This window comes from Natator depressus, chromosome 6 (assembly GCF_965152275.1).
Source record: "Natator depressus isolate rNatDep1 chromosome 6, rNatDep2.hap1, whole genome shotgun sequence".
NCBI classification, from domain to species: Eukaryota; Metazoa; Chordata; order Testudines; family Cheloniidae; genus Natator; species Natator depressus.
Window position 1 is genome coordinate 39274109 of NC_134239.1, and position 22728 is coordinate 39296836.

Sequence of the window (22728 nt, forward strand, 5' to 3'; positions counted from 1 at the left end):
ACCTTCACACCCTCAAACTCTGGCTGGCACCATAAAGACTGAGAAAAATCCCTGATTCCTTGTGAACAATTCCCATCATCAATGCCACTACACAGGAGAAAATCCATGGTAGAGTCTCCTTGACGCAGATAGGCCACTGGTTGTTGAAACGAACGTCTGAGAGTGATAGGTAAAATTTAAAGGGTTTGTATATTAGAATTTGTTCAATGTCCAAAAGTGTAGCTGCTTATCTGGAACATAGGTGGTTCTCCTTGATCTGGAAATTAATCTAGAACAGTTGTTTTCAACCTATTTACCATTGTGGGCCACATATGGAACTCTCTATGCATTAAGTGGGCTGCATCCATGTAATATATACTACCTGTATTGCCCTGAGGATGTCACATGAACTGAGAACCACTAGTCTAGAAATATCACAAGGACAGAATTTATCAGCTGATTTCCAGCACTATCTAGTATAGTTAGATCGGAAAAAAGAAAAGAATAGGCTTTCTGGCAGGATTTCTACCTACCACCTTCTGGTAAGTCATGAGGAGAGGAGGATTAGACAGAAGAAAAAAAAAACACCAAAAAATTAAGTTAAATGAGCTAGTCTGATTTCTGGAAAGAGCTGGTCAATTAGAGCAGTGGATCTCAACTTGGGTGTATGTCAGCTCATTCAGATATTTGCCTAGTTTTACAACAGGCTACATGAAAAGCACTAGCTAACAAACTAAGTCAGTACAAACTAAATTTTATACAGACAATGATTTGTTTGTAGTGTTCTATATACTGTATCAGTGTTTCTCAACCTGGAGATCGCAATTTATTTTATAGTTATATAGTAAAAATGAGAAATTAAGGAGTTTTTCACACTTTTGTATTTTTATGTCTGAGTCTGTAAGCTAGTAGTTTTTAAGTGAGGTGAATCTTGAAGTATGCAAGACAAATCAAAGATCTGAAAGGGGTACAGTAGTCTGAAAAGATTGAGAACCGCTGAAACAGAGGAACTAATTTGAAAATACCTTTGTGAATATAAGTGAAGCATTTGGTTCACTATGATCTAGGAGCTTTTTTTTCCAGAGAAGAGCAGAATATTGATCAACAAGTTAGATATTCCTGAAAATCTCATGACTTTTAGCATAGTTTTGTAGTCATTCAATGGAACTTAATTATCAGACTGCAAGCTCTTTGGGGCAGGGACTGTATTTTCATTACATGCATGTAAAGTGCCTAGCACAATGTGGTCTCAATATGTGACTGGGCCTTCAGGCACTATAGCAATAATAATAAATAATAATCATAATTGTTATTCTCTTGTCAGTGCAGAAGGCCAATGTGGGTGGGGAGTTGACAGACTTTTGCAGCTCTAAATGATAAATTTAAATGAAACTCTAGGACCAGATTCTCAGCTGGAGTAAACAGATGCAGCACCACTGAATTCACTCTTGCTGAGGAACTGATAGAGTCTAATTCCCAGAAAAATCATTGATATATAGCAAACTTTCCCATGGATTAGTCACAATTCAAGAGAAAAACATGAATATATCTTAAATACATAGTTTTTCAGCAACATCTAGGTGACCGTGAATTTGAGTAGAAAAATCCAACTGTGGGCTGACCTTGGGCATAGGTAATATATACAAAATCCATTTATATCCTTGAAAAAGAACGTTTGCCACATTTAAAGCCCTATTCTGCAATTTTTTTACTTACGTATAGCTATTGTCTATTATCCCGGGGATCTCACACACAACTTTTATTTCTCTTCAGATATTGGAAATGAGAATTTGAGTATGGGGTGAGATTTGAGTGACAAGGGTTATGACATAAAGTGTGAGTGTAAATTACTACTTGTGGAATGATTGTGTCTATCTTTTCAAGGTGATTCGCTACAGATGCTGGCTTTACACTGTAACACTTATGCCAACCAACCTATTCCATATAAAGACCATTCATAACATAAGCTCATAACTTGTTACATTAGAGAGAAAGACATTTCTCACAAAACAGAGAAGATGGAATCAAGACCAAGCTGATTGGTGATTCTTTGTTTCTGATTGGTGATACTTTTTAGTTACATTAATCCTCCTAATAAAGCCCATTTGCTATTTCTGTCTCAGATTTTTCAGGCACCAAAAAGGAAGGAACAGCGAAGGTTGTTGTGGAAACGGTTTTGCCTCCCAAGGAGTAAGAGAAATATACTAGAATGCACATAATGGCTATGGCCTCGATTCAAGCAAGGTGTCAAATCTATCCCCATTCAAGACAGCACTTAAATACGTATTGAAGTGTTGTTCTGAATAGGGATGCTTTCCTGAATCATTACCTATATGTTTTACAGTTGCATTTATTGCATAAACAAGCATGATATAGTTAACATTCAGAGCAACAATAAGCATCTATTACATTTTAGATTCTATATAAATAAGAAGAATCAATTAGCATTTCTTTTTGATTTTTCCCCCTTCTGTGAAATTAGGACTTGTCACAGTTTTCAGGCTGCAGATGGGAGCCTCCTACTGTATGGACACTGAACAATCCTTCAGGTGCCCCCATTTGCCTGCATAAGAGATCCTGTGATACAAACTGAGTTACAAAGTCCACTTGTGTTTGGATGGGATGGGGCTCTTGACTCCCTTTTTGTATGTCCTCAGATTCCATAACCCAAGGGGCAGATGGTAACGGTATCAACCACCTAATCAGCCTGCCTTGGGACCTACCTGGGCTGGTATACCAGTGTTGTTTCCTTGTCAACATGGGTTGGGGGAGGGCGCTTATAAATGACCTTTGTGAGAGCAATTCTCCTGAAGGCTTCCCAGGAATTTCCTTTGGGAGCTGTAGAGCTACCATCTGCTCTCTCCCAGAGCTGCTCAGCAACTGCTGGAAAATTCCTGCTTTTAGGTCCTTATTCTACCTTTGATATGATTGACTGGGCCCAAGGGGTGGGGCCAGCATTGCCCATGGCAGCTGTTTAACCCCTTCATCATCGGTGTGAGGTTTATACCAGGAGTTCTCAACCTTTTTCTTTCTGAGGCCCCCCGTGACATGCTAGAAAACCTCCAGGGTTCAGCGGGGGGAGGGGAGGACTCAGGGCTCCGGGCCAGGGGAACCCTTGGGCAGAGGTGTAGTTTGACTTCCGGGGGCGGGGGGAAGGGGCAAGGACTGGTGGGGCTCTTGCCAGCTCTGCACAGCGGGGTCCAGAGAGGCAGTGCCACCTCCACCCCTGACTCACCTCAGCAGGCCACTGACCGGTCTGGGGCTGTGCGCCAGTGACTACTCCCTGAGGACTACGCTGGGCATAGAGCCGCCTGGGCAGGTCTGACCTGCTGCATGAGCAGTCAAAGGGGGCTGGGAGCTGAGGAGCAGCCACAACCCCAGGCAACAGCAGGAGATGGGGGAATGCCATGACTGCCCACTCCATGGCACCACCGGCCACAGGAGCAGCTGCCCCACGTTGCCTGGCTCCAGCTTCCTGCCTAGGACCTGGCCAGAGGGCAGGATCTGAGAGGGGTTGGGGAAGAGAAGGAGGAGGAGTTAGGGGAGCTGTCCCCAGGACTCCCCCACTGTGGTTAAGGCAGTGCAGTTGGGGGGGGGGCAAAACCCTTGTTCCCCCTTAACACTGCCCATGGGCTCAAGGTTTCTGCCCGTGTTGGACTTTCAGGCCCCTCCCCTGGCTTCAGCGGGGGTGGGGGAGGGAGTTCGGGGTTTCAGCCCCACACCATTCCCAGCTGCAAACAGGGGGAGCTTGGGGCTTCAGCCCCACACTGCTCCCCACTTCAGGCCCACTCGGGGCACCGGGTAACAGTGGCAGGGCTCCAAAACCCCCGGTTGAGAACTACTGGTTTAAACAACCTGTCATAGGGCTACTAAAGCCTACTAAAAGCTTACAAAGCCGACTAATGTCAATATAAAGGCTTTGCATCAGTCCCTAAAGATGTGTTTTGCCATTGACATGAATGAGGCCAGGATGTCACCCTTAGTGTTCCTGAAAGATGCTGGGTAGCTGTGATGATTGAATATATGTGTCTGCATTGTAGATACAGTGCAAACTTCCACCTACTTATCAGTGTCACCAAATTCTAACCCAGGGGTCCAGATGGAAAGTCGTTCAGCCTTTATGGACCTCTCATCCTTGGTTGGTCTCCCTCCCTCAGTCGGTTGAGATTGGCAATGTGTGCCATTTCTGGTGGCTCACTGCTGAGGACACCAAGGCACTGAAAAAATGAACTAAGATCTCTACATTAATTTCATACAGGACACTGTGTTGCCAAAAATTACAGTATTTGGTGCTTTTCTTAAAGCCCTAACTCCTGGAGGCATGGATTACTTGAGAAAGTACATAAAATGAGTCCAAAATTTATTACTGTTTAAAAATGTCATGATTTTTAAGCTACTCATGATATATTGAGGCCTGAGTCATGATTTTTGAATGCTTGAAGTTGGTAATACTGCTTCGTAGCTTTTTGGAAACTACTGAGTTGGGCTACATTGAACACAGATGTATGAGCGGAAGTATTTCTAGCCTATTATTAATTCCCTGATCCTATCCACTCTGCTAAGATAACACTGCTTTACAAGATTTGATTTGAAGAATTGTTAAATAAAAAGGCTTGTTATGGTAACTTGCATGCACATTGCATCATTATTGGTCCTACAATATTTGTTTCTTTATATAACTGTATGACTACGATTCTGTGTCAGAGCTCAGTCTCATTTCATACAAGAGGTGTGTGTGTGGGGGGGTGTCATTACCTGATAGGGACTCAAGAGATAAAGGTCCTTTCTTGAGCTAAATTATAACACAGGTTCTATGTATATTATTTTGTAGGTCACTTGGGGTGATGGTTGATTTACATGTAGATCAAATTGTTTATTGAAAATAACAGACCAAAGTAAAGACTATGTAACTCTAAGGGTGATATTAAACCTAAGCAAAAAGATTTTGTATATTTTACTTTCCTGGGGGAGATTAAATGGCAGAGACTCATTTTACTCATTTCCATACCTCTTGGACAAATCCTAACCCCTTTACACTCTCTCTCTCTCTCTCTCTCTCTCTCTCTACACTCCTCCACCCCATGCTAAAAGTGATGCAATCAGAATTGCATGGTAGGATTCTAAATGCACTTGGCTTTAGACAAAGAAGCCACATTGTGTAACTTCTCATTTAAATTAAGCAAAAACCTCTGTTGTATTTTGCATAAGTGAAGACAGAATAAGCCCCTTTAGTTTCAAGAGGTGCTTTCCACCCTAATTACAATGCCTATTAAACTCCTGAGGTAGATATGTCAGAAGCACCCAGATCGGTGCAGAACGGAAGTTGTTAATAAATTCCAAAAAAGTGCGTCTTCGTGTGGGGGGCGGGGGAGGGGGAGAGAGAGATTCAAGACTACTCAAGAGGGAAGCGCTTGGAAAACCAATGCAAATGGAGCACACAATGTTTATCTGAGTGGGTCCTTGAACACTGTTTATTCTTCAGGGAAGGTGAGCAGACCTGCAAATGAAAATTCCATTAGCAACAGAAACAGCATCCAAATGGAAGGAGCATTTAAAGGGATTATAATAGTCTCTTCCTTGTTTCCTTCAATAGCATAACAATTTCAGGAAGGAAAAATTTGCATTTTGTACGCTCATGTGAAACATCCATCTTACAGACTTTTTTTTAGAATTTTTTTTTAAGTACATATTTATGGGAACAGAACCTACTCTATCTTGTCATGTAAAATAACGTTATGAAGTTTTCCAACTGAGCTAAAGTCTCTCCAGGATTAATAAAGCAACCGGGCTGGGACTGATTACTGTCAGTTACTGCTTCTGTGACTTTATTACCCAGAATAATTTTTAAGGTTTGCGTCCCTGTTTGATTGCTTACAAGGCCCAATCATACTCTCTTTGAGAGCAATGGAAATTGTGCCCTTGACTTCAGTAGGAGCTACAGCAGACCTATTATGGCCTGGATTTTCTATCAGACGCAATAGGTCTATGCATATGGGCCTAAACCAAGGGTAGTCAATTATTCTTTGTCAAGCTCCAAATTTCTTGTTCAAGGTATATAGTGAAGGTCCAGAGCCCAGAGAAACATTTTTCACACCACAATGACCAAAAAAAAAAAAAAAATTACAGTCTGTTCAAAAGTGTGTGGCGGTCTGGATTTGGCCTGTAGTGCACCTGTTGACTACCCAGCCTAAACTCCAGGGCCATGCAGTAATGTGAACAATGTTGTCACATGATCCTGGGAGTCAGAGGAGCAGATTGTGTACCACTGGGAGAGGCAAAGGGAATGCCCTGCCATCTGACTGCTACAGCACTAGAGCCTCCAAATAAGTATATTGGGAGACCCGGTCAGCCAAACAAACTCAGCTGGGGGAAAGTCAATGAGCCCTTGGCCATGGCTGCTTTCTTGGCAGCCAGGGAAAGGAAGAGAGGAGGAAAAGAGAGACTCTCCAGCCACCATTGCTGCCTCTCCTCTGGGCAGCTGGGGGAGAAGGGCCACATTTACTGCTGCTGATGCCTCTTCTTTGGGAGGCAGAGCCATCCAGATGTTGACCTCAGGTTTTTTATGTGGCCCTCGGAGGAGGGAGTAACCCCATGACCACAGCCCTCAGCTGCTCCAGTCACGATAAGCATGATTCCTAAGGCCACCCTTGGATCACAGGACCCTATGATGAGGTGCTCCCCTCTGGCTCCAGACCTATGAGCTACCACCATCCCAACATCTCCCTGAGGAGTAGAACCCTGTGAGGGGACCCCAGCTGTCCAGCAGAGGGCCCACTGGCCCCTACCACTGTCACTTAGAACACTCTACAGGGGGGGCAAGTAAGACTTCTCCACCTAGAGAACCCTCTTGGTGCCTCCTTCTAGACAAATGGATCCTATTCCCCCCTCTCCCCCCAAAGACAAGCAGCAGCAGTAGGCTAGAGAACAGGAAGGCTCTAGGCCTTCTGAAAGGTGAATGACAGCTGTGATCTGGGGTCCTCTGCTCCCTGCTACACTGGAACAGCAGCAGTGGTTCCCACTACTACAGCTTCAGACTCGTGTGAGTGGCCCCCTCCATCAAAAACCCAGAGGCATGGATCTGAAAGGATCAGGGTTATTGGAGCCCCTAGGGGGCATGCCTAGTACCCCAGGCCACCTTAAATCAGCCCCGGGCCCATGGTAACAGCCTTTGATTAAGTTTGGCTCTGCCTCAGCTCTGGTTCCCAGAGTCTTCTACAACATTGTTTCTTGTTCTCTGGTAATTTACAAAACCAGCTTGTCCTTAATGTCCCGGCTTTTCTCATCACACACAGTTTCTTCACTTTGTATAACACAGAAGGATATTTCTAATTTCCCAGTGGAGTCTCCTTTGAAAATGAACTCAGTAGCCCTGTGTTAAAATGTTGCATGATGTCACCACATTGTATATGAAACAAGTTACATTAACTCTTGCTGGAGCTGATAAGTATACTTACAGAAACATTTAGCTATCTTCCACCCACACGCTAGTAAAGCATTCTTGAAAGACCGTTTGCTACGGTTTAGGTGTCATCTGAATAATTTAATCTTAAATGTCATAAGCATGTATGCTTAGTTGAACCTTTAATGTCACAGTATAACTTGCTAGGGACAAGAACCTGAGAGCTAATAATGAAAACATAATGTAAAAACATTAAACTGATTATTTTGTTAATTAAGCTCTGTGTAATAAGAGTTAATATACCCATCAAATGTGTTTCAGAAATCTATTTCCCCCATCTTAAAATAAAATAAAATCTTCTCAGCAGATGAAACAAACACCTAATAACATTTTCACTGGAAATAATTTACAAAACTTTATAAGAATATTTATGTGTAATTCACTGCCAAAGAATCCGAGGTTTCTCTGTAGTGCAACCAGAACAGATACTAAGCTGACATGCAATATAAAGTCTTGCAAACTCAAGCTAGTAAGTCAAATGTCTGTTAACCTGTTTGTGGGAAATGTGTGTTTCTTCAAACCGTGTTACAAATTGCTTACCATGCTTTAATTTCTCTATCTGAAGAAAGATCACACAAAGTAATATGCTCACAAGTAGTGATGCTCACAAACAGGTTAATCACTGTTGTAGATGTTCCCCTCTAAGAATTTAAGTCTAATGATTATATTTATGAGACCGTGCACACAATTTTTCTTCAACTTGAACTCAGATTGCTGTGTTCATCCAGTGGGAGAGCCTCGCTCTTAATACCGAATCTAACTAACGGGGGAAGGATGGAGAGTCACCACTTGGAAGCAGCTCTGAACAAATTATTTGCTCTCCCCAAACGAGGGTTTCACTGATGCACTACTTATCAGTCTGTCATGAGAGATCAGATGTCTAACTGCACAGTCAGTTTTCTTTTCAAAGTGGTATTTTCAATACAACATCAGCAATGTATATTACGGCTGTTTATTTCCAAATAAATATTATCAGGCAGAAAAAGTGACTTGAAACTGCCTTCACCTGTTAATTATATAAAAATGCTGAGATGTGTTTCAGAAGTTCATTTCCAGCACTATCTGTTCAGTGTTCAGCACAGAATGCATCCCTAGGACTCTTATCTCCAGTGGTCATTAGCACCATTTCTCTCTCACTCTCTCTTTCCTGCTTGAACCATCTGTTCACATCCCCAGCAAAAACGCGTGGGGGCAGAGGGAGATAAACGGTAAGGGGGAAAATTGGGAAGTTAGCAGCCTCCTGCATCAGTTTGCCCTTATGCTAACTCATTAAATTAATACTCATATTTGAGGGCAAGAACAATTAGCTCCGAGTTTATGAGCCTTTCCACTGCGTGCTAAATCTTGTACTATTTGCTGTGCTCCATTGCTGGGGGTGGGGGGAATCAGAGGAACAGAGAGGGAGTCTGTATTGCACCAGAGAACAAGCGGACTCTAGACTCTTGCTGCCACTCAAAGCTGCTAGAACACACCAAAGAAGCAGGAAATCCCCCTTAGTGCCGAATGAAATATTTGGGGTGAAGTGTTACTCTGAAATACAACTCACACTCACTTGCTGCGAAAGCATCCCCTCTGCAAGCGGTGTGCGGAAGTACCCCACACTGTCTCGATTACACACACACACACGTCTTTTAGTTTCAGTGACGCTTGTTCATCATCATCATCAAATTATTATTATATTGGGTAATTACAGAACTGCAAAGACTTACCCCTGTAATTGTTTCCAGGCTTGTAAAATTCAGGATCGCCTTCCACTCTCAGGCTAAATTCATTATATCCCTCTCTTCTGGTGCCTTGGGCTCGCAGAATCCGGCTGCAATATCCCTCTGATTTCGTGGCTTTCTCTAAGGTTTCATCAGAGAAACCCGGCGCCACTAAGGGAAAAGTCAAAGCCAGAAAGTGCAAAGCGAAGGGTTGTAAATGAAGTCCCATCATTGGTGCTCCCAACAACTTTTGGTGGTGCTGCTGCGGATCACAACATGAACAGGTTGGAAAGGATGGCTAGGAAATACCCCCCTTGTCTCTCTGGAGAAAACCAGCAAGCAAGCAAGACTCTGACAAAACCGCAGCCTCTGTCAGTTTTACCCTGCGAGTTCTCCCCAGCATGGGGAGAAAGAGAGAGAGGCTGAGAGCTGCGAGATCCGAGGGAGAGAGAGGGAGGGAAGGAGGGAGGGAGAGGGAGCGAGCAACGAGCTCTGATCTTGCCCAGATCCCGAAGTGAAGTGCTGTTTTGTTTCAGAGCTTGTGATTAGCAGCTCGGCAATGTTTACTTAGCAGAGCTGCATTCACAGGGTTTGGTGAAATAGCAGAGCACGGGGGACACTGCTGTCTCCAAGACATCCAAAGGGGGGTGGGGGAGCTTCAACTGGATGCACTGAGCTAACAGACTCAAAATTAATCACCCACATTCCTGCCAAAGTCTATAGTTACTGTAGGGATAAAAAGGCTCAAAGAATTTCCTGATTCCCCCCAACACCACCTTTCTTCAAACCACCAGACATTGCAAACATTTATCGAGTTCAGCGCAGATGGCTCCAATAGCCACACTCTCCCTGAAGACTTGAAAAGCAAAGGGGGGCTGGGCTGCAGTGTCTTAAGTGCAAACTTTATCAGGATCGTGTATGTGAGCGATATGGGGAGACGGATATGCCAGAAGCAGCTGATGCATTTCCACACCAAATCCTCATCCTGCAACACATGCACTCACTTGCAAATTCTGACTTTAGTTTCCATTCTGTGCATAGAGGGGCTCTTAAATAGATGGACACACAAGAGCCCCCACACAGGGATGTTTCAGGATTTACTGAAGGCTCAAATTAGCTTTATAGTAGTGGTGTGGTAGGTCAAAGAGGGTCATACCAAGATCTGGGCCCACTGTGCCAAGTACTGCACACACCCACAGGAAGGGACAGTCCATGCCCAAGAATAGTATACAGTCTGAATAAAGGTTTTGCACATGCGGAACTGAGGCACAGAGAGGTATAGTGTACACAGGCACATTTTACACATGAGGAAGTAAGGTACAGGTGACTTACCCAAGGTCACACTACAAGTCTGTGGCAGAGGTGGGAAGTGAACTCCTTCTCCTGAGTCATGGGCCAGTGCCTCAACTACATGACTGTCCCGCCTCAGGAAAAGGAAAAACAAAACACCAGAGTCATGTTATGTGTCTGAATCCTTCTCATGCCACCATACGTTGCATAAGGCACAAACAAGGCTCTGCCATCCCTCTCTCTCCTGGGCCATTTTCTTTGGCATGCACTAAACGAGCAAGGTTATAGCAGGCTCAGCCTTGTCTAAAGACAACTTCCAATGGGGCCAAGGATCCATAATATTGACTTTCCAATATATCAAGGTTGATGTGGTTGGCACCAGATCTCAGATAGTTCCCAGTGAATGAAACAACAAAGGGATGTCCTGTAAAGAGCATTTCTTGATTGCTGTCTCTTACTTCTTCTCTCCCCACTGCAAACACATACTCTCCTTGCAGGATCCTTTGTTTACCTCAAAATGTGGGGAAGCTCTTCATCCAATTTCAGTTCACAATAGTGTTTAAAAGGGGATTCCTTTTTGGGGGTTGACCCCAGATAACTAGTCTGCATAGAATACAGGACAGCTACTTCAGTAACCCTGTTGGGACATCAGCCTAGCAGATTCAAGCTGGAAGTAGGAACCCAGGAAAAGTAAAGCCTCAGCTGGAGAGTGTGTGTCCAGTTCTGGGCACCACACTTGGGGAAAGATGTGGACAAATTGGAGAAAGTCCAGAGGAGAACAACAAAAATGATTAAAGGTCTAGAAATCATGACCTTCAAGGAAAGATTGAAATAAGTGGGATTAGTCTGGAAAAGAGAAGACTGAGGGGGGACATAACAGTTGTCAAATATGTAAATGGTTGTTATAAAGAGGAGGGTGATAAACTGTTCTCCTTAAATTGTCCATTGATAGGACAGAACAAGAAGTAATGGATTTTAACTGCAGCAAGAGAGATTTAGGTTTGATATTAGGCAATACTTCCTAACCGTAAGGATAGTTAAGTACTGGAACAAATTACCTACGAAGGTTGTGGAATCTCTGTTGTTGGAGGTGTTTAAGAACAAGTTCGATGAACACCTGTCAGGGATGGCCTCTAGATAATACTTAGTCCTGCCTCAGTAGAGGGGACAGGACTAGGTGACCTATCGAGGGCCCTTCCAGTCCTACATGCCTATGATTAGATGCCCAAATCCCACTGCATTCCAGAAATTAGGGAAAGGGCTCATAAAGAGCTACAAGAATCATTTAAAATCTGGAAATGCTGCCCTGCAGTGAGAGACTATTTGATTTATTCAAGAAGGTTAAGAGTTGACTTGATCATGCTCTACATGGGGATCTAATAGAAAAAGGCATAAGAGGATCCAGCAGTTGCAAGCTCCCTAATAGTCAAATACAGACTAGAAATAAGAAGCAAATATTTTAAAGTGAGAATGATTACAACTTACATAGGAGTGTAGTAGTCTCCATCTCTTGCAGATTTTAAATAAATAAAAGCCTGATATCTTTCTAAAAGATATGCTATAGCTCAAACAGAAGTTATTGTCTTGATGCACAGCTTACTGGGTGAGGTTCTTTGGCCTGTGTTATGCAGGGGGTCAGACTAGATGATCATAATGGTCCCTTTTGGCCTTAATATCTGTGAAACCCCAGCCTCAGTGCATAGGCCATTGGATATTGTAAGTTATAAATACACAATCTACCTCTCTTGATTTAAATGCATTAATAGAAATTTAGTGTTTAGAGTTACATTTTTCCTGTGTTTTTTTTTTTAATGTCCTCCTTACAGGACCAAGTGTCTAAGCCTCACAAATGTACATGAGGCCCCAGCAGCGCTCATTAGCTACACAAGCAGGCAACCAGCAGCTGAGGTGGTTCACCTTGCAGCTCTAGAGGGGAAGCCACATGGATGCTCTGGTTTGGACAACACCACATGCTGTGAAAACAGTTAATGCCTCTCTGACATCCATTCTTAACTCATTTTTATCCACCTCACGTTTTAATAGCTCACTTCTGTGAAAAGTGATCTCTGTCCAGAACGGCTGTTAGTTAGGTGATCAGGATAAAAAGGGACCTGGCCCACAGCTTTATACGAGTTTGGTCCAAGATGTGCCAGAAGCAAATCTAGTGGGAAGTCCTACCAGGACCAACTGGGCCAAAAATGCAGCTGTCTACATATTCACAGCCTAAGCACTTCCAAGATTGAGAGAGTTCAGTGATCAGTCACTCTAATATTAACCATTCCTCCCTTAACTTATTCAGGGATGATGGAGTGCACCTGGTGAGGTAGCAAATTTATGTTTTCCAAACTTAATGGACTGTTGGGTCAGTTTCTTAATAACTGGCAGAAGGAAGGGGTGTGTGAGAGTCAGAGAGATTAATCACAGGTGGGTCCCCCCCTGTGGTAAGTGTCCTTTGAGGACCTGTTTAGTAACAGATGCCAGTTTCTGGATCCCCAACCCAAGTTCAGAGTTGGGAGTCCTTTGGCTGGGACTTGCTGTTGAGGGCCGGCTGAGAGTGTAGGCTCATCAGGGTCTGCATATGGACCCTCATCCTTTGCATCCAGAAAGATTTGTTAGATTCTAAGTACATTTGTGCAGCGTGTTTTATGATATTGTTTACAGTGACTAGCACAGTGGGACCATGGCGTATGACGAGGGACCGGCTGTGATACAGCAAATATAAATAATAATAAATAGACCTCTGAGAATAATGGATTTTTGGTTTGCTGGCTGAAACAAAAAATTGAAAAACAAACTGCTTGGGGTAGAAAAAAATGTGTCATTTGACCCGAATAAAAATGTTTCATCTAGAAAATGTCCAAACAAAATGTTTCAATATTTTTGGAATGTTGGATTTTCTTTCCTCTCCAACCAAGAAAATTTGGTGAATTCGCATGAATTCACACAATGTTTTGGACAACCCATATCTCTGTTTTTTAGTGACAAAAGTTTTGTCTGAAAAATTTGATTTAGCTCTCACAGGTGGCTAGGTGGATTCTGGCAGTTTGGCAAATGCCTTAAGTTGGGTTGGGTTGGATTGGAAGTAGCAGGCGCTGGGTAGTCTCCATTCATAAATTTCTGGGGCATTGGCAGCCAAAGCTTTTGGAATTGCATTGAACCACTTACCACAAGTTCAGTTGCGGGGGAGTTTCCTACCCCCAATGTTTGTGTTTGTTTATCCAGTGTTGTAGCCATGTCAGAAGAAAAGCTCTGTACAAGCTCAAAAGCTTGTTTCTCTCACAATAGAAGTTGTTCCAATAAAGTATATGACTTCACCCACCTGGCCTCTCATGTTTGTTTAGACCAGGGATGGGCAAACTTTGGCCCATGGGCCACATCCGGCCCATCAGACCATTTAATGTGGACCTCAGCTCCAGCCAAGGTTGAAGGTTTGCCCCACTCCGGTGTTCCAGCTGGGGAGCAGGGGTTTACCAGGAAGCAGGCAGCATGACCCCCCTCCGGCTCCTACATAGTACACGGAGGCTTGGCCAGGTGGCTCTGCGCACTGACCCATCTGCAGGCACTGCCCCCGCAGCTCCCATTGACTGGGTACCACAGCCAATGGGAGCTGCAAGGGTGGCACCTGCAGTCAGGGCAGCATGCAGACCCGCCTGGCCGCACCTCAGAGCCATAGGGGAACATATTCCAGGAGCTGCTTGTACTAAGCACTGCCTGGAGCCTGCACCCCTGATGTCCCCCCGCTACACCCCAACCTCCTGCCACAGCCCTGATCCCCCTCCCACCCTCCGAACCCCTTGATCCCACCCCAGAGCCCCCTCTCGGACCCCCAAGTCCCTCATCCCCATCCCCACCCCAGAGCCCGCACCCCCCCACCCCGGTGCCCCAACAGCCTGCCCCATCCCTGATCCCCCTCCTGCCCTCTGAACCCATTGGTCCCAGCCCGGAGCACCCTCCTGCACCCCAAACCCCTCATCCCCGGCCCCACCCCAGAGCCACACCCCCAGTCGGAGCCCTCACCCGCTCCTGCACCCCTACCCCCAGTTTGGTGAGCATTCATGGCCTGCCATACTATTTCCATACCCAAATGTGGCCCTCAGGCCAAAAAGTTGGTCTACCCCTGGTTGAGATAGTTAATGTGATCTACACTTAACTTTACAAGAGGGTGTTGTACTCATTTGACTGTTGTGTCCAGGTCAGTAATTTTTGAGTGTCCCAGTGCAGTAATAGGGTTAACTAAAACATCCACATTTCCTCTTTAGACCAGCACAACTCACAGGTACTTCATCCAGGTCTGTCTGTCAGATTTATCAGTGGATGAAAACAAGCTAATACACAACTGACAATGTGACAAGATAACGAAGTCCCCACTGCCAAAAAAGGTTTGGGAATTTGCTGCCTTCTCATACTTGATTTTCCCTTTCTTTTGTTTAGCTTGGCTTCAAAAGCAATTACCTGGCTTGAAATCATTACAGGCACAACCAGATACATTTCTATTCAATTCATCTTTGTTCTGAAGCCAGGTTTTGCTTCTAACTTGATGGTCCTGTGAGGATTTTAGCTTGAACATTTAGTCCTCTTTAGCAATAATTTGGTTCTAATACAGTACCAAAGTAGAACTAATTAAAAGTTAATTAATTCATCGGCATCCATTAGATCATTAATCTTACAATACATTATATACTGTTACTTTCTTCTCCCTGAACCGGCCTGGCCTGTTTCTCTCACTCTTTCTCTCTCTTATTTAAAATCTGAGCAGTTGGAAATTTTCCTAGCTAGGTACTGTACAGTGTGTCTTGTTAGAAGTTCATGCTTTAACTTAGCAATTGATACTAATAAATTAACTGGCATTGCCAATAGCTATGTAATGAGTAATTTGTGGTAGAGACATTTTAGAATATGGGCAGTGTCATTAAGCATGAGCATCCTTAGGGTTTTGTATTTGTTCTTCCAATTAGTATATGTTTGCCTACAGCATCCAGCATGATGTAGCAGTCAAAGACGCAAGCAGACTAATAAATCCAATCATCCCTAGGATAAAAGCTATACATTCGGCAGCACAACCTCCTCCTCCCACTGTTTTGTGTGAGAATGAGGCAGGCACCTAACTCATTCTCACACTAAAAGAAAGGGAGTACTTGTGGCACCTTAGAGACTAACCAATTTATTTGAGCATAAGCTTTCGTGAGCCACAGCTCACTTCATCAGATGCATAAAGTGGAAAACACAGTGAAGACGTTTTTATACACACAGACCATGAAAAAATGGGTGTTTATCACTACAAAAGGTTCTCTCCCCCCCGACCCACTCTCCTGCTGGTAATAGGTTATCTAAAGTGATCACTCTCCTTACAATGTGTATGATAATCAAAGTGGGCCATTTCCAGCATAAATCCAGGGTTTAACAAGAACGTCTGAGGAACAATGGGGGGGGGAGGGGGAGAGGAATAAACAAGGGGAATAGGCTTGAATAGAGACTGGGAGTGTTTGAGTCATTATAAAAAGTAACTTAAGTCAATTGTATCCAATTTGCAAATTAATTCCAATTCAGCAGTCTCTCGTCGGAGTTTGTTTCTGAAGTTTTTCTGTTGTAATATCGCAACTTTCATGTCTGTAATCGCGTGACCAGACAGATTGAAGTGTTCTCCGACTGGTTTATGAATGTTTCAACCTGACCACACCACACAATCCATTGTCTACAGCAAAGCTCTACACAACCGCATTTGCTCCAACCCCTCAGACAGAGACAAACACCTATAAGATCTCCATCAAGCATTCTTACAACTACAATACCCACCTGCTGAAGTGAAGAAACAGATTGACAGAGCCAGAAGAGTACCCAGAAGTCACCTACTACAGGACAGGCCTAGCAAAGAAAATAACAGAACACCACTAGCCGTCACCTTCAGCCCCCAACTAAATCCCCTCCAACGCATTATCAAGGATCTACAACCTATCCTGAAGGACGACCCATCACTCTCACAAATCTTGGGAGACAGGCCAGTCCTTGCCTACAGACAGCCCCCCAACCTGAAGCAAATACTCACCAGCAACCACTTACCACCCAACAGAACCACTAACCCAGGAACCTATCCTTGCAACAAAGCCCGTTGCCAACTGTGTCCACATGTCTATTCAGGGGACACCATCACAGGGCCTAATCACATCAGCCACACTATCAGAGGCTCATTCACCTGCACATCTACCAATCTGATATTTGCCATCATGTGCCAGCAATGCCCCTTTGCCATGTACATTGGTCAAACTGGACAGTCTCTACATAAAAGAATAAATGGACACAAATCAGATGTCAAGAATTATAACATTCATAAACTAGTCGGAGAACACTTCAATCTGTCTGGTCACGTGATTACAGACATGAAAGTTGCTATATTACAACAGAAAAACTTCAGAAACAAACTCCGACGAGAGACTGCTGAATTGGAATTAATTTGCAAATTGGATACAATTAACTTAGGCTTGAATAGAGACTGGGAGTGGTTGAGTCATTATAAAAAGTAACCTATTTCCCCTTGTTTATTCCTCCGCCCCCCCCACTGTTCCTCAGACGTTCTTGTTAAACCCTGGATTTATGCTGGAAATGGCCCACTTTGATTATCATACACATTGTAAGGAGAGTGATCACTTTAGATAACCTATTACCAGCAGGAGAGTGGGGTGGGGGGAGAGAGAACCCTTTGTAGTGATAAACACCCATTTTTTCATGGTCTGTGTGTATAAAAACGTCTTCACTGTGTTTTCCACTTTATGCATCCGATGAAGTGAGCTGTAGCTCACGAAACCTTATGTTCACATAAATGGGTTAGTCTCTAAGGTGCCACAAGAGCTCCTTTTCTTTTTGCGAATACAGACTAACACGGCTGTTACTCTGAAATCTCACACTAAAGCCACTGAACTCCAGGAGAGGGGTTCCTGGTTCCAGACTGCAAGCAGAGACAGGCACCTCCCCAGAGCCCAAAGAGCTAACTCCATAAGAGAGTTGTTGGAATCTACCATTGGCTAGCTTAGGCGGCTCCCAACCTAATGTGCTGGGTTTCATGGATCCCATTCTTAGATGCCTCTCCCCTCCCCCATTCATTTGCACCTAACTCAGGCTTTGTGGATCACAGTAGCGTACCAATGATATTTCTAGGGGCCGAAAAGTTAAGCACTGCAATGCTTAAGTCCCTTCGTGAATCAGCTTTAGTTAAACCCACACCTCCATTTCCCTCTGCCTTTCCTCTCTTAGGGCAAAATTTATGGAAGCCAGTGGGAGTTTTCCCCAATGACTTCAGTGGGGTTTGCACCAAACCCAGGGTGCCTAGTCCTACTCTCACTGAAGTCATTAGCTTATTATTAGCCAATTATCTACAACAAGAACTGGTTTGGGTCCTCATTCTGCCTAATAGAAAAGGAGTACTTGTGGCACCTTAGAGACTAACCAATTTATTTGAGCATAAGCTTTCGTGAGCTACAGCTCACTTCATCGGATGCATACTGTGGAAAGTATAGAAGATCTTTTTATACACACAAACCATGAAAAAATGGGTGTTTACCACTACAAAAGGTTTTCTCTCCCCCCACCCCACTCTCCTGCTGGTAATAGCTTATCTCAAGTGATCACTCTTCTTATAATGTGTATGATAATCAAGGTGGGCCATTTCCAGCACAAATCCAGGGTTTAACAAGAACGTCTGGGATGGGGGGGTAGGAAATAACAAGGGGAAATAGGCTTGAATAGAGACTGGGAGTGGCTAAGTCATTATGCAAGGTAACCTATTTCCCCTTGTTTTTTCCTACCCCCCCCCCGACATTCTTGTTAAACGCTGGATTTGTGCTGGAAATGGCCCACCTTGATTATCATACACATTGTAAGGAGAGTGATCACTTTAGATAAGCTATTACCAGCAGGAGAGTGGGTTTTGGGGGGGGGGAGAGAAAACCTGGATTTGTGCTGGAAATGGCCCAACTTGAGGTGCCACAAGTACTCCTTTTCTTTTTGCGAATACAGACTAACACGGCTGTTACTCTGAAACCTTTCATTCTGCCTAATGTGGACCTCAAGATCACATGCTCTCCAAAAATGCTGTTCAAAATGAAATCTGGAGACTGCTGTCTTTTAAAAGTTTGCTGCCTTAGTGTGCAATAGATACAGAGGGCTGTCCCTAGCCATTTTGGTGCTCTACGCAGCCCCCTCCACGGGGTGTGTGTGTGTGACCCCAGGCCTCCACGGGGGGCAGGATAGAAACCATCCTCCAGCATAAGCTAGCGGAGCAGAGTGAGTTGGGGCTGGGTCACTCCATTTTCCGCAGCCCCATGAGTGCGGGGTCGGGCCTGCCCTGCGCTCACTGAGCAGCAGGAAGTGGAGCGACCCAGCTCCAGCCCACTCCACTTTGCTCCCCTGGCTCCCAGCCTTGGGGGGCCGGGGGAACCAACCCCCAGCACTCACCTGTGGCATGGAGCAGGCTGGGGCCAGGTCACTGCACTTACCACCGCCCAGTGAGTGCAGAGCACCCAACCCCTGTTGCAGTCCTCAGGGGAAGGGGTGGAGTGGGGGCAGGGCTGAGGCAGAGCAGGGGTGGAAAGGGCTGGGGTCATGGGGAAGAGGCAGAGCAGGGGCTGGAGCAGCACGCAGCTGTGTAGGGCACCAGGAAATTTGGTGTCTCAAATTTCCTGGTGCCCTACGCAGCTGCGCACTTTTGCGTATGGGTAGGATATAGCTGTGGATACAGCTTTGGTGCTTTTATTACTTGGGACATTTTCTTTTGGCTCAGTAGCACTGTTTTCAATTTGCTTTCTATTAGGAGCCTCGAGGCAAAGGGCAATGAGAATAAGAGTCTGCAGAGGTTTGTTCAGCAGAGTTCATATCACTGTCAGTCGGTGCAGTGCATCCCTAATATTAAACTCCCAATAGTTTAATTATAGTTGCCTGTTTAATAGTGCATATGAACAGCTTGTTTGATGCGGATAGTGACGTTTTCGTTTATAATGTACATTATAAGAATATTTGGTTCCTGACGCATTGAGAATTGCAGCCTGCATATTATTAGAGGCACTCTGCAAAGCAGGACCTAAAGGTCAGAGAGAGAGAGAGAGAGAGAGAGAGAGACAGAAAGATTGTTAAGATCCCTCCAGGCGTAGTTTAGGGGGAAACAGATTGAAAGTTGGCAAATTGTGGGGCTAACTAGATGTCTGAAACTGCACAGAGGAAAAAGGGCTGGGGAAAGCTGCTCAGTGCCCTAGGTGCCACACAGGCATGGAAGGATTTAATCTAAGGCTGTTTTTGAATGGTTCTTTAGAGATTAAACTGTGGCAGAAACTTGCCTTCTAGGCTCATTTTGTTTTGGAGAGCTTTTCAGTCTAAAGAAGTCCGAGTTTCTTGGAATATTTAATCTAAACATCCCTCCCTTCCAGTGCTCTGAAGTAAAAGAGTTTTTTAAATGTTCCACACCTCACTCCCTCACTAAATGTTGCCAGCTATCTTTAGGATCCCTAAGGAATTCCAATAGTAAATGAAAATACAGTCAAATTCATGCTGACGTACTCCTAAAGAACGACATTACATTTGTGGATGGAATTAAAGTGAGGTTCTACTCTGCAAAGTAACTCTTTAAAAATAAGACTATGAAGTTCGAGGTTTATTTTGTCTCAGCAATTTCTGGATTAAATGTCCTCATTTTACAAATATAAAGTAGTTTTTTTCCCTAACTGCCATTCCTACAATCTTCCCATAGGCTTAAAGATTCCAATAGGTTTTTTCTCTTGCACATTGGCACCGGAAATACAATTTCTACAAGCTAAATTGTAATTAATCTAATACAAATTCTACAAGCCCTCCACTATACCTGTGCAATACCACTGTCTTCCAATTTTGCCCTTAGTAACACCTGTGCAACCCCACTGTTTTGAATGGGTTTTCACAGATGCAACTCATAGAAATTCAGTCAACCCATTCTGTTGCTGATGTGCAAGATGGAGTAGAATCAGCAGTGCTCCCATTCTTAGCTGTGTTGTTTTCTAGGGCTAAGAGGAGTAAAAAGTCATTTTTTGTTGTTGAAGAACAAAGATATTTATCTGGATATATAAAAGGAACAGATTTATTGAGAAAGGAGGTGCCATTTTTATATAGTTAATTTTCAAAATAAACCACACTTTAAAAGAACTGCAAAGATTAGAGCTGTTGTTGAATCTTAGTGTGGGAGGCCAGGGTCTTCCTCGAGTCCACTTCCAGTTGTTTATAATGTCCTTTCCCCCAGTTCATAGCACGAGGGGTTCTTCAAGTAAAACCAACAGCCAAAAGTAAAAGTAAGGTCCTCTCCCCTCTCTTTCCCTTATTGGAGAGGGGAATATGTATGACAACAAAGAAAGGCAAAGGTGGCAGGCAGTTTTTCTGGATTCAGCCCTTTGGTCTTAGTCTGTCAGTGGGTTTATTATCTTTTAATGGGGTCTATCTCCAGCCCCTCCTCTTTGGGCATACTGCTTTATAGCTGGGCTGTGCAACTTCAGGAGTAGTGTGGCCTGCCACTGACTCCCTCTTGGCTGGCCTGTCTCTATAGACAAAAAGGAAAGGAGTGCTTGTGGCACCTTAGAGACTAACCAATTTATTTGAGCATAAGCTTTCGTGAGCTACAGCTCACTTCATCGGATGCTTACTGTGGAAAGTATAGAAGATTTTTTATACACACAAACCATGAAAAATGGGTGTTTACCACTACAAAAGGTTTTCTCTCCCCCCACCCCACTCTCCTGCTGGTAATAGCTTATCTAAAGTGATCACTCTCCTTACAATGTGTATGATAATCAAGGTGGGCCATTTCCAGCACAAATCCAGGGTTTAACAAGAACGTCGGGGGGGGGGGGGGGTAGGAAAAAACAAGGGGAAATAGGTTACCTTCCATAATGACTTAGCCACTCCCAGTCTCTATTCAAGCCTAAGTTAATTGTATCCAATTTGCAAATGAATTCCAATTCAACAGTCTCTCGCTGGAGTCTGGTTTTGAAGTTTTTTTATTGTAATATCACAACTTTAATGTCTGTAATCGCGTGACCAGACAGATTGAAGTGTTCTCCAACTGGCTTATGAATGTTATAATTACACATTGTAAGGAGAGTGATCACTTGAGATAAGCTATTACCAGCAGGAGAGTGGGGTGGGGGGAGAGAAAACCTTTTATAGTGGTAAACACCCATTTTTTCATGGTTTGTGTGTATAAAAAGATCTTCTATAATTTCCTCAGTATGCATCCGATGAAGTGAGCTGTAGCTCACGAAAGTTTATGCTCAAATAAATTGGTTAGTCTCTAAGGTGCGACAAGTACTCCATTCTTTTTGCGAATACAGACTAACACAGCTGTTACTCTGAAACCTGTCTCTATAGACAGCAATCTCTGAGGCAGAGCAGCTGTTCATCACCCCCTCCTGTAGCAGGTTTTCCCTTTCGAGCTCATCTCCATCCTGATAGAACAAGCCTTGCAGGTGCACCTCATTGGTGCTGAACAAGTCCAGAAGAGCTGCTTGAGTCTCCTCCTCACCCCACCCTGCAAGAGTGAATACACAGAATATAGAATAGACTCTTAGTGGTTTTGTTTTGCTATTATCTCTTACTGATCTTTACTATTTACTTGTGATTTCACTTCATTCCTTATCCCACTGCCTTTAACTTGCCCACACCTGTTTAAAACATACATAGTGAACAATTAAACTTCATTTTTTTTCAAATTTGATCACCATTCAAAATTATCCATTGAATGGTCTTACGTGGACATATTTCAGCTAGGGATTGCTCACAATCTCTCTTTGCAATGTACTATTCCTTTGAACTATTCACTTTATGTTATAGGTCACCTGAGTCACATAACACAATTTCCATTGGCATATTAGTAGAGCTCCCAAAATTGGAAAGAGCCTTCACTAATTTCAGTGCAAACAATCACGTAAATACGTTTTGCATGGGAATTTGTGATACTCATTCTTTCTGGGAAAAAAAAAAGTGTATGAAGACAATTTCACTATTCAATTTTTTGCAGAAAACAGGTCAGAGATTGTCAGTGAAATTTCCTAGGTTTTATCTGAATAAACTGATCATGAATATATTCCTTGCAGTATTCACACAGCTCTAAATATGTCTATAACATTTCCTAACCCTCTTTTCTGAATATGTTTTTGATTTTAATATAAAAATTAGTGATCAAGGCTTCAGACAACCATTACATAAATAGGAGTAATATTACATAAATACCTGCCCAGAAGACAACTACTGCACAGTTAAACCCAAATGTCCAAATCCTATATTCTGTATATA

General features: G+C 43.7%; 1 protein-coding gene across 1 annotated transcript in view; it reads right to left on the minus strand.

The window, feature by feature from the left end:
* SPON1 (spondin 1) overlaps nucleotides 1-9654 on the minus strand; it is a 317066-nt gene extending 307412 nt beyond the window's left edge. The window contains exon 1 of the mRNA XM_074955096.1: nucleotides 9148-9654. Within this exon, the coding sequence (XP_074811197.1) occupies nucleotides 9148-9373 (226 nt within the window). The 5' untranslated portion in view covers nucleotides 9374-9654. The remainder of the gene's footprint in view (nucleotides 1-9147) is intronic.
* Nucleotides 9655-22728: the final 13074 nt, after the last annotated feature.